Source organism: Amblyraja radiata, chromosome 26 (assembly GCF_010909765.2).
Source record: "Amblyraja radiata isolate CabotCenter1 chromosome 26, sAmbRad1.1.pri, whole genome shotgun sequence".
NCBI lineage: Eukaryota > Metazoa > Chordata > Chondrichthyes > Rajiformes > Rajidae > Amblyraja > Amblyraja radiata.
Window position 1 is genome coordinate 20778670 of NC_045981.1, and position 12278 is coordinate 20790947.

The 12278-nt window shown below is 39.5% G+C and overlaps 1 protein-coding gene across 4 annotated transcripts in view; it reads right to left on the bottom strand.

The window, feature by feature from the left end:
* The window catches only part of jpt1 (Jupiter microtubule associated homolog 1), a 29145-nt gene that overhangs the window by 1039 nt on the left and 15828 nt on the right, over nt 1–12278 (bottom strand). For 3 of the 4 annotated variants that reach the window (XM_033044439.1, XM_033044440.1, XM_033044438.1), the window contains exon 6: nt 6610–6635. The exons of the other annotated variant lie outside the window; for it this stretch is intronic. In XM_033044439.1, coding sequence (XP_032900330.1) covers nt 6610–6635 — 26 coding nt within the window. The remainder of the gene's footprint in view (nt 1–6609; nt 6636–12278) is intronic. 4 annotated transcript variants of the gene reach the window in all.

Sequence of the window (12278 nt, forward strand, 5' to 3'; positions counted from 1 at the left end):
AGCAAAGGCCCACTTTATATGCTCACATGAATTCTGTGGGTCACATGATTTCCAGAAAGAAGAGAGACAAGAAATCATACTGGTTAAGGAGGTCACAGATTAATGAATAGAGATGCAAGTACATTTATGATCATCCAGGTGCACGTTTAACTTGCAACAATAAATGCAGGTAACAATTTATTGAGGAAAATATTGGCATCACTTGAGATAGCTTGTGTTTAAAGAATTAGAATTATATTGCATGTGGCATACAGTTGGGCATACTAGTAATCATTTGTCTCTAGCTCTCTCCACACATCCAAATCCACAATACATATTGGACTGGGTGCTCACATCCATGCATCTTAGACTCAGATACTCAAAAATATTTAAGAACAGAATGTGCTTTTCCTGTGCTGTACTTTTCTATGTTCTAGAATGTTACAGGCAATGTCATAATGGAGGGGAAGGAGAAAGCTTCTCTGGAGAGGTGGACCTGGTTGATCAAGCACAGAGATAGGTTGGTGCCAAAGACTGATCAGTGGACCACAAACCAACTATATACAGCACCTGCTTGTTGGCCCAAAGATAGGCCAAAGGGAGAAGGATTCAAAATAAACAGGAAATGCTGGGGATGCTCAGCAGATCAGAGAGTGACAGGGATAACGTTTCAAGTTCACAAACGTCATTAGAACAAGAAAAACTAGTGTAGTTGAAACTGCGGCAAAAGCAGTAGAGGGAACAAACAATATTTGTGATAGGCTGAGGACTAGGATAGTTCAGGTTGTAAATGCTGAGTGGCAGCCAAGAGACACTGATGAAGGATCTGCCTGGGGAAGAGTAAATAGAGGAAGATGAATCAGACCAGGAAAAAAAAAAAAAGCACTGAAACTTAAGCTGAAGAACAAAGCTGATGCCGGAAATCAAAATAAAATGTAGGAAATACATCAGGTAGCACCAGGAAGAGAAAAACTTCACTGAAGTTGCAGCACGATAATCCTGCATCAGAACGGGTTCATTCTGACAAACAAAGATTAGTTAAGAAATCATGGAATTCAATATAGAGTCTGAGCATCGATGTGACTAGACACATGCTGTTTCGGCTACCATTGGGCTATGATAGAACGTTGCAGGCCAACAATGGAGGTCAGTGTGGGGTAGAGAATCATTGCCTCATCTGAACATTGTATTGGTTTTTGGTGAGAAGGGAGAGTGGAAGGGCATCTCCTTTGATCACATGAGATGAAAGTACAAACCTGGGACCTGCTGAGAGAAGAGTCCTTTTGGAATGCAACAGGAGAGGGGAAGTCATATGAATGTTGAGGTTTGTGGGATAAGAGGTAAACACAAGAACTTCCCTATCTTTGCACTGGGTTAGGAGAGACAGGGAGAGAAGTAATTCAGAAAACAGTTGAAAGTTCTCATTAGCCATGGTGGAGGGAAGTCACAAAGAGAGGAAGAAATTTAAATACCGACATAGAAAGTCATCATCAGAACAGATATGAAGGATTGAGAGAATAGAATACAAGTAGGATGCAGAGTGGGAGAGGGTCCAGTCATGTTGTGACAATCAATGAGTTTGTAATGGAAGTCAAGTGTCAGATATGAGCAGTGAAATGATAACTGCAGAAACTGACAACAGAAATAACAAAACTGGAGTTCTATACAAGTGGAGGAGGCAGCACCAAAGTCACATTTAGGCTGGATCAGGGAACCCATACAGCTTCAAACATCCGAGCCTGAATCCGTGCAAATTCTAATGCCTGAAGAAAACAAGTTGAGCTGAAGTAGGTTAGTGCTATGTGTTGAGTAAGACAAATATTAGAAGATTGGTTGGGCCTTGTTTGAGAAAGTAAAAGGTTCTCAGACCATTTTGGTCTGGGATTGTGGTGTACAAGAATTGGATGACCACTATGAAGATGAACTGACTGGGACAGCAAACTGCCAAAATGGCAGAGGATAAAAGGTGTCAAGCACGCAAGTGTGAATAGTTAGGACAAGGGGAGAAAAAAGAAATGATGCCGAACAAATTGAGACACAAGGGCAGCCTGAAACAATGAGCATGCTAGGACAGCCCTGCCTGTGAAATAGCTTTTTAAACTGGGTAAAGTTACCCAAAGAACTGGATGAGAAGAAAAATAATAATACAATACAATACATACAAGACGGTGGGCGGCGCGACTCTTGTCAGCAGCGGCCTCTGCAGTCCGTCTGTGTTTTTTTTATTTTTTGTCTCGTTTTTATGTAGTTTTTGTTTTGTTTTTTGTTGGGGTATGTGTGTGGGGGGCGAGGGGGTAACTTTAAAATCTTTCCCTGCACGGGAGACCCGACCTTTTCTTTGTCGGGTCTCCGTTGTCGTTGGGGCTGCAACGTGGAGCGGCGAGCTGCCGACTACTCACCTCACCGTCGCGGAGCTGGCCGAGTCCGGAGCAGGTGGAGCGCTGCTGCCACCCGACCCCCGAAGGTTCAGAGGCTGCAACTGCGGGTCTGGCGGACAGCGGCTTTTCGCGGCTTCCGCAACGGCGACTTCTCCCGCCCGAGTTGCGGGGTTGAAGAGCACCTGGAGCGGGGCTTTACAGCACCGCCCCGCGCGGCTTGGAATGGCCGCGGGACTCTGCGAGCGCACGCCGGGGGCTCTAACAACAAGACCCGGTGTGCGACCTTGCATCACCCGGCGTGGCTTTAATGACCGCGGGACAATCGCCATCGCCAGCCGGGGGCTTTGACTTTGTCATCGGGGGGGGGGGGGGGGGGGGGAGTGCAGTGGAGAGATACGTTTTTTTGCCTTCCATCACAGCGATGTGATGGATGTTTGTGTAAATTGTGTTGTCTTTTTGTTTTGTAATGTATGGCTGCAGAAACGTCATTTCGTTTGGACCTCAAGGGGTCCAAATGACAAATAAATTGTATTGTATTGTATTGTCCAAGTTCTGCTCAACATGAGCAGATCAGGGGGAGGAGTTGGAAAGAAGAGATCCGGGCCAGAAAATTCCCAGATTACAGCCCCACAGCAGCCTGCAAATCCATCTCCATCCATCCCACAGGCTTCTCCAACCAATACTTATTCACATGCACGGGGTGTCCTCAAGTTGGGCATTCACTACTTAGGGAGGACCTGTACCTTTAAGAAACAGTAGTATACATGGACTTGATCATCAGGTTCCACAATACGTTGAGTTTTACAGTTTAGTCAGTGCAGCTAATGTGTGTAGTAATGAGCTATTGTAGGAGCCATTAGAGCTACTTAGTGGCAGATCTCAAGCTTAATCCCAGGAAGGCAGGACAGGAGGTTGTACAGTTCCTTGGGCTAGTTCTTCAATTTGGTCCACGCCACAAGCAAAACTTACGGAATAGTGGCAACCAAACTTAATATTATCAGTTAGATGACTGGAGGAAGATGGGCGGACTCAGTGAGCAGCATGTGGCAAGCCTCAGCCTTCTAGTTATATTCAGAGCCTACGCCACTCACACCGGAAGTATTAGTACTGGAATAGTTGCTCAAACTTTCAAACAAGTTGGACTGAAATTCTAAATACATCTTCATATTTTTCCCAGTTTGGAAGGAAGGTTTGAATTACAGAACCTGGCAATACAGCGAGGCTTTCAGTTGCAGAATAAGCATGTTATTAGCAAATGAATCTTAGTATAGTAGGGTACAAGGTGATACATTATGGTAGCCAAAATAAGTAGGCAATATTCCTCAGAAAAATTAAATGGATTACTGATTCACTAAATCAGGATGCAAGCAAACCACAAGAGACTGGTTAAAGAACCATTCTTCACCGAGGGCAGCTCCCAATGTAGCTCCTTGACTAATTGTTTACATTCCACATTAAATAGGGACAATTTATATATGCAAGCACAGTTGTGTTTGTTGTGTTAATAAAGATCACTATCAACTAGACTGACACCACAAGAGTAAATTGCTATTGACAAACTGTTACATTATTGGAGATTGGAACTATTAGAAAAAGACTGCTATTGGTCATGTACAGGAGATAGGATCAATAAGACAAAGGGCCAGCGTAACAGGAATGCATATTAACATGAAACGCATTAAAATTCAATATGTTCAAGCCTTGTTTGTGATCGGATATGTTCTGAATTTGAGCATAATTTAGAACATTACAAAGCATACAAAGTTCAATGAAAATTGCCTACCTAGAAGTAACTCGAGAAACCTAGAATAATTTGCTGCTTCACAAGCTTTTGTTTTTATTGCTTTGTGTTTTTTTTAAAAAAGGTCTTGCACAATTCTATTGAGCCAATTTTTGAAAGCATGGATTTTACCAAAGCAATAAAGGTGTTACAGACACAGAGACGCAAAGATTTTTGGCCACAGTGAAAATCCTGAATTCTGATTTCAACAACAAAAATGCACCCCTGAAGGAAATAAATGGGCTGCTTGACAACCATGAAGGTGGAGGAACTATGAAAACAAACCCGTTGAGAGTTAGCTGCAGATATTTTAGCAGCACCATATTTTGATGTAGTGGTGGATAAAAGTGATGCTTCACAATTATCTGTTTTTTGTTTCTTCAACGAATCATTTCAGAGAAACTGCCTCTGCCAGAGAGTGTTTAATACCTGGAAAGCTGAAACATCAAAAAGTGGGCAACTGCGCTATCTTTTGCTGAGAATGATGGTCATAAATCATCTGTGTCCATCGACAATGCACCCATTGTGAGGAAATAGATTGACTTGACTGGCAAAATATCCAAATTACAATGTTTCCCTGCATCATTAGCCAAGAAACAATTGTGGGCAAATGAAATGGTGATAGATGAACTATCATGCAGAGGTTGTCAATATTATTGTTTCAAGTGCACAGAATCACAAGTAGTTTTGGGGTACCTCAGAGAATGAGACAGACTAGTGATGCACAATGATGCAAAATAGTTATGTTATGGCAGGGTCCTTGTCATATTCAAGTCTCCTCCTTCAGATTCAAATTCCTTGAAAGGGAAGGAGACTTGGAATATTCAGAATGGATAACCTGGCATTTGTGACCGACATCTCTTACTACTAAAATGCAAAAAATCTCCAGTTAGATGCAAAAATAACCTTCCCACATTATGATGATTGCCACAGTCATTTTCCGGAAAAAAAATTGTGTACATTTCAGCAGTTCACTTTTAAAAACTTAATCTTTGCAAAGATTTAAAAACATTTCCATTGAAATTAATTTCTACAAGTGTAGAAGCTCAGGAAGAACCGAGGATGAAATTCTATTCTAAATTGAATATGAGGAGTCACAAGTTTTTGTCATGTTTATTTTGACATGTAAACTGTGCTGCAAAATTCCCGATCAAAGTTTAAACTGTGTCTACCATTTCCAGAACTTGGCTCTTATAGACAATTTCAAATATTGAGTTTGTTCACCCATAATGCACATTTTTAACAATGAATGTTGAAGAAAACGCATTTGATCTATTTGTGTAAAATTGTGATGACAGACTACAAAGCACTACAAAAATAATGGATAATTTCCCTCGAAGGCCTAGCCAAATACAACCATCGTCAATGCTCAGTTCTGCACCATGGCCATCCTGCCCAAGCTTACACCAACAGGCACAATGGAATTGTGACAGTGGATGGGTGCAGCAGTGTCCTCCAAGACTAGGAAGAGATTGGGAGCAATATAAACTTTCCAATTTGAAAGACTTGGCAAAACTAAGTGTTTATCATCATGCTGGCTGTCCTATGCATGAGCAGCCATTAGTGCTACTGGCACAACCCGACTTATCCAGACAGAAGAAACCGAGGGACTCGAGCTGATTGACCTCAGACATCTTTTAAACAGAGAATGGCAAAGCAAATCTGCACAGGTCATGGACAATTGACCAGTTTCACAATTCGTCCACCGCAGACCTGAGGATTGTGAATAATACACCCTTGCTCGAGTCTAATCTACACTTGGATTGAGTCTTCAGATTTGTGGCTTGTAAATTTTCACGAAGTACTTATTTTGAGAAGAAAATTGGAGGAAGATTCTCCATGCTAACACTTAGATGACAGAGGTGAACACTTTGAGGCTGAAATAAACCATGTGGAGTTAATTCTGCTCATAGCATTTTTCTTGAGTTGTGAGGGAAAATCATGTTTACTGCACATCCTGGAGACAATCCACACAGTCCTTCACTGGCCAGGGGAAAGCAGTGTGATATCTTTCATGCAGTAATCAGCAACATTTGTGCAATTTTCTGTACATCCAAAAGATAAATGGCTTTTGAATTAAGCTCAACTTAATGTATAGACTTGGCTGCTATTATGATAAACATAGGAAGACATGAAACATAATGCTCTGATATTAGACGATCAGCTTTCAATGCAATTGAATCACCATGCTTCCTGAATGACACAGCAACAAAGCTAATTGCAAACATTTTTTAAAAGCTAAAAGCAAATTCTAAGACCAGTGCAGGCTACATTGTCTATAACATCACGAGTGTGGACACTCCATTCCACTTCAGGAATAAGATTTACCCCTCGTCACAAAGCAAAATTCACACAAAGGGAGCCACGGAAATTGCAAGCTAAGTTTATATATAAAAATGCAGTGCCAGGTCCCTTCTCATGCAAGTCCCGATCACAAAATAGGTTCAAATGTATATTGCATGCATTTGTTACCTGACACTCCTAATTGCCAATGCGAACTATAAAGGAGAGAGAAAGGATGTTAGCAAAGATAGCAGCAGTTTCACAATTCATGTAAATATTTCATGTGAACAAGTCTGAAGGAGATCGCAACGGGTTTGAGAATGTGTTTACAATCATCCCAAATTTTATTTACCAAATTCTGTGTTTCCCTAATTATCCAAGCAAGCTAATGCCCTCCATAATGTTTGGGACAAAGATCCATCATTTATTCATTTGCCTCTGATCTCCACAATTTGAGATTTGTAATAGAAGGAATCACATGTGGTTAAAGTGTACATTGTCAGATTTTATTAAAGGCCATTTTATACATTTTGGTTTCACCAAGTAGAAATCACAGCAGTGTTTATACATAATTCCCCCCATTTCAGGGCACCATAATGTTTGGGACACATGGCTTCACAGGTGTTTGTAATTCCTCAGGTATGTTTAATTGCCTCCTTAATGCAGGTATAAGAGAGCTCTCAGCACCGAGTCTTTCCTCCAGACTTTCCATCATCTTTGGAAACTTTTATTGCTGTTTACCAACATGAGGACCAAAGTTGTGCCAATGAAAGTCAAAGAAGCCATTATGAGACTGAGAAACAAGAATAAAACTGTTGGAGACATCAGCCAAACCTTAGGCTTACCAAAATCAACTGTTTGGAACATCATTAAGAAAGAGGGCACTGGTGAGCATACTAATCAAAAAAGGGACATGCAAGCCAAGGAAGACCTCCACAGCTGATGACAGAAGAATTATCTCTATAATAAAGAAAAATATCCAAACACCTGTCCGACAGATCAGATCTGGCATAATGAATTCTGACGTGTATAGACACAACCTATCTGCTCAAGTTCAAACAAATGTCTCAAAACTCATAGGCTGGCAGTTCATTCTACAACAAGACAATGATCCCAAACATACTGCTAAAGCAACAAAGGAGTTTTTCAAAGCTAATAAATGGTCAATTCTTGAGTGGCCAAGTCAATCACCCGATCTGAACCCAATTGAGCATGCCTTTTATATGCCGAAGAGAAAACTGAAGGGTACTAACCCCCAAAACAAGCATACGCTAAAGATGGCTGTAATACAGGCAGAGCATCACCAGAGAAGACACCCAGCAACATGGAAGTCTGTCCATGAATCGCAAACTTCAAGCAGTCATTGCATATAAAGGATATGAAACAAAATACTAAACATGACTACTTTCATTTACATGACATTACTGTGTACCTACATTATGGTGCCCTGAAATGGGGGGGGGGGGGGGGGGGGGGGAGAAACTATGTATAAACACTGATATAATTTCTACATGGTGAAACCAAAATGTATAAAAATGGCCTTTATTAAAATCTGACAATGTGCACTCTATTACAAATCTCAAATTGTGGAGTACAGAGGCAAATGAATAAATGATGGGTCTTTGTCCAAAACATTATGGAGGGCACTGCATGTACACAACTACTCATATGCCATTCAAACTGTATGAAACATATTGCAATCTTCTCACAACTGAACAGAAATCACAAGAAAGCTCAAAGTCAGAGAAATAGTTTCAAAGTCAAATCTTAAAATGTCATGAGTAAATGTTGAAAAGCATTAAGAATTCCTCCATAGCATCTTTCCATACATTCATTTCACATTGATAGATTTTGTCTTCTCCTTGAGTATTAGAACTGCAAATGGAACTAGCAATTTCATTACTTTAGTGAAGCTACTCAACCAATTAATTTATTACTTTGAGTACCACAAAGGCTAGTTTGGAGGGAATATACAATGTTTAGAATTTCTTGCATTCTGAATATGTAAATATGTTCATTTCATCAACTGCTTGGGTTATTGAGCAGCAGCATCTTTGGAATAGGCCTGATCATTACCGGTGATCTAAACCTACTATAATAATTGTGGGAAAATTACTGTAATCTATTATTAGGATGGTGTACTTGGACAAACATCTTTCAATCTCATCAATTCACATCAAACCTTGTCTAGCACCAAGGTAATTAATGAAGGTGTTAAGAAAGACCACATGAGTGTAAAATTGAATTCACTAATTAGGTATTTGATAAGGCTTCACATAAGATTATTAACTAAAACTTTGCATGTATGAAATTGGAGGCATTTTATCAACTTGTGATAGGAGAATCACTTTAAATCTTCAAAATTCAGCACTGAGCTGAGTGTACTGGGTTTCCAAGGCATCTTGGGAATTTGAGTCAGTGACTCAAAAACTTCTTTGGAATATTGGAGGGGAAGCGAGATAAGGGGGGTGGTGGAGGGAGAGAGAAAGGGTACGTTCGGATCCTATAACAAGATTTTTCTTTAAAAAATACTTGAAATATTGGAGTAGGAAGTAAAAATCAAGGAATTGTTTACTTTTCATTGTTTTGTATTTCCATAGGATATTGGGAGCCTGGCAGTAGAGTGTATTCTGGCTCAAAGTATTCCCGACCCCACTTCCCATTCTGTCCCCCCCCTATTCTCTCATTCCCAGTTCTCCCATTGGTTGCCTAAATCCAGGGAAATTCAGTAGCCAAGTAACCTGATAACTTGCAAATCTTTGGGTTGTGAGAAGAAATTAGAGGACTTTTAGAAATCTCAATTAGTCACTGGGAAGATGTGGAAATTCCACAGAGATAGCACCCGAGTCAACAATTAAATGCAGGTCATCGGAGTTACCTACAGCAGTACTATGCAAAAACACTGAAACACCAAATAAACAAACCTCCGACTTGACTATCATTAAAACTTGCTGATGTCACCTAACAAAATGGCATTTTAGACAGATGTGCAGAATGGAAAGAGTTGAGTCTAATTATAAAGGTGATATTGGAGTACAGTGAGAAACAAGTGGCCTAGATCAACAAGTGGAATCATTGTGAGTAAAGATGAAAAAAGAATGTTCAATGAAGTAGCATGTTGGCTCCAAAACAGTGACATACTGTTGGATAGCATCAAATCAAGAAATAAAAGCTAGTAATTCAATAATCATGGGAAACAAATATTCACTTAGAATGGACTGAGCAAATTGGCAGAATGTCTTGAGAAGCAAACTATGGAATGTATTTGAGATAGATTCCTAAATGTGGTGAACACAAGCAGGAAACGGGCTACTTTTGCTCAGTCAGAACTGCAAAGAATGGAAACAACATTTAAAAGACACTTGGGTGGGTACAAGGACAGGAAAAATTGAGGGATATGAATAAATGTAGGGAAATGAAACTAACTTAGATGGCGTATCGTGGTCAGCATGGATGAGCTGGGCTGAAGGGCCCATTTTCGTGCTGTGTGATTCTATGACTATTAGGCAAACTAAAATGGACTTAAAATTGAGAGATCCCCAGACCACTGCTAACTGATTTTTGTACTACAAATTAATCCAGGCTTTATGGACAGCAAGAAATTGGAGGAGCCAATCAGTGCAACCATGACCGTACCAATCAGCAGAGCAGATTCAAAGCGCTACACCCCTGCTACTGATATTTCTCATCGATGATCAAAAGTAATGGCAGCATATTCTTGAAATGCTGAATGGCCTACTCCATATTCTATTGAGTTAATCTTTTGCATGTTATACAACTTGATTAAAAAGATAGCAATTTTGGCCTAATTGAAGACCCTCAATGAACCCGATTTTCTGTCACTGTACAATATCTACAGATTGAATTGCTTCTAAAATGCATGTATTTTTAAATTAAGATTTCTCCTCTCTAGAATCAGGCTTGGAAAGTTGCTACTTTTACAGCTTGCGACATTTTATGGCATCTCATATTTCTGTTGGGCCCATGATGCCCCTTACTTACATTTTTCAATTGACAGTCGGAGTTGGTATTTCCTCAAACTCAAAAAAATCACCTCCCAAGGCTGAAAGTGAAAGTTTGTAGTGTTGCACAAGGCCCAATGAGACTGACCTTTCCCCGACAGAAAACCCTAGTAAACCTAGTGGCTTTTGACCAATCAGAAAATCTACCCAGTTAGATAGCATACAATGAAAAACCCACCAAAGACAGCAACAGGAAGCAGTCTTATCTTGAGCATTTTCTGCCAATTTTATGCCCGATTTGTATTTTAACTCCACCTGACTTGTTCATGAACAAAGTTCAAAATGTTTAATTATAACAAAAAAAATCAATATATCCATTATCCTTTGAAAGGAATCTGTTCTTTAGAAATACAGACCAGTCTCCAGCACTGCCATGAAAAACAACCAAGTAGCAAGATACAATAATGAACGACATCTCTACCTGAAAAATTAACGATCCCTCGGCCTTCACATATGCTGCCTGATCAGCTAAGCTCCTCCAACAATTAGTTTTTGGCTCCGGAGCACAGAATCGACAGTTTCTCCTCTCCAGCCTAGGAAGTCGTGCTCTTGAAATGGATTGCACAAAAAACCTCAATCCATCTTTTCATTGTAGTCGGTGCTGTTCTCGTACTTTATTTTAAAATTAAATATCTGTATTTTAATTTTACTTTCATTATATATTCTAGACACATGCAGCTCAGAGATTTGCATCTCCAGTTTTGCATATCGTCAAGATTCTTAAATGTTTATGCCAACAACAGATCAGTGTGCATTAATTATGATGCACTTCAAACTATCAGCACAGTGATTACAATGTACATTGGATAAGTGGTTCAACCGGCCTGGTTCAGTGGAGCACATTACTGTAAATCTATTAAAAAAAGACCCAGATATTACTTATACAGATGCTTAAAGGTTCACATCTGAATCAACACCTAAGAATTGGTGTTTAAACAGACTACGATAGATATTTGGTGAGAATGTACGGATAAGAGCTATAGTATATCGAGACTTGCCTTTAAATGCCAGATTCTGAAATTGAAGTAAGAAGAAACATTTCCAATATCTAAATCACTGACTTTGAATAGGAATAATAGCATCTCTCCGCTTACCTCAGTTAAATTAAGATCTAAGCGCTCAGTAAGGTCACAGCATAAGCATTTATACATATTTCACTACATAAACATTATCGAGATACCCATTGGAGCCTGTTGACTAATATAAAGTCGTTACCTGCATTACACAAACTGTTTTATTGAACACCACACCCATTTCTATTCTTCGCCAAAAAATACAATTCTAGTGAAGTAATCTCAGCTGATCAAATACCTGCATATTTCATTCATTATTTAGAGCTTTATTTGCTATACTCATACTGTTAACAATTATAACAGTTATTCCAGGACCCTTTTACTCTTCCTGAAAAATGTAAGGCTTCCATGATTTTGGTGAATATAAATACATTGGAATATTATTGTATAGGTCACAAGCAGCACATTAAGACAATTCATGCACTATGTTACATCATGCACAGAAATGACTGTAGTAAATTGCATGCTGAAAGAAATAAACATTCAGCAAACCTGTGAAACATTTTATACACTCTAGCAGCGGTGCATCAATTGCTTAATTAATCTGTTATTGAATTCTGGTGTTACATATCATAAAAAATGCTCAGCTCAAAATACTATCAAACTGAGTATGCAGTAATCAGCCAGACAACTACAAACTGGGTGTACCTTAAATGAGCATAGTTCAGAACCATTTTGTATGTTTAATCCAAGTTAATTGTTGGGTTTTAAAAAATCTATTATTCCAACAGTAGAAAAAAAAAACTGCTGTGGTTACTGCAAA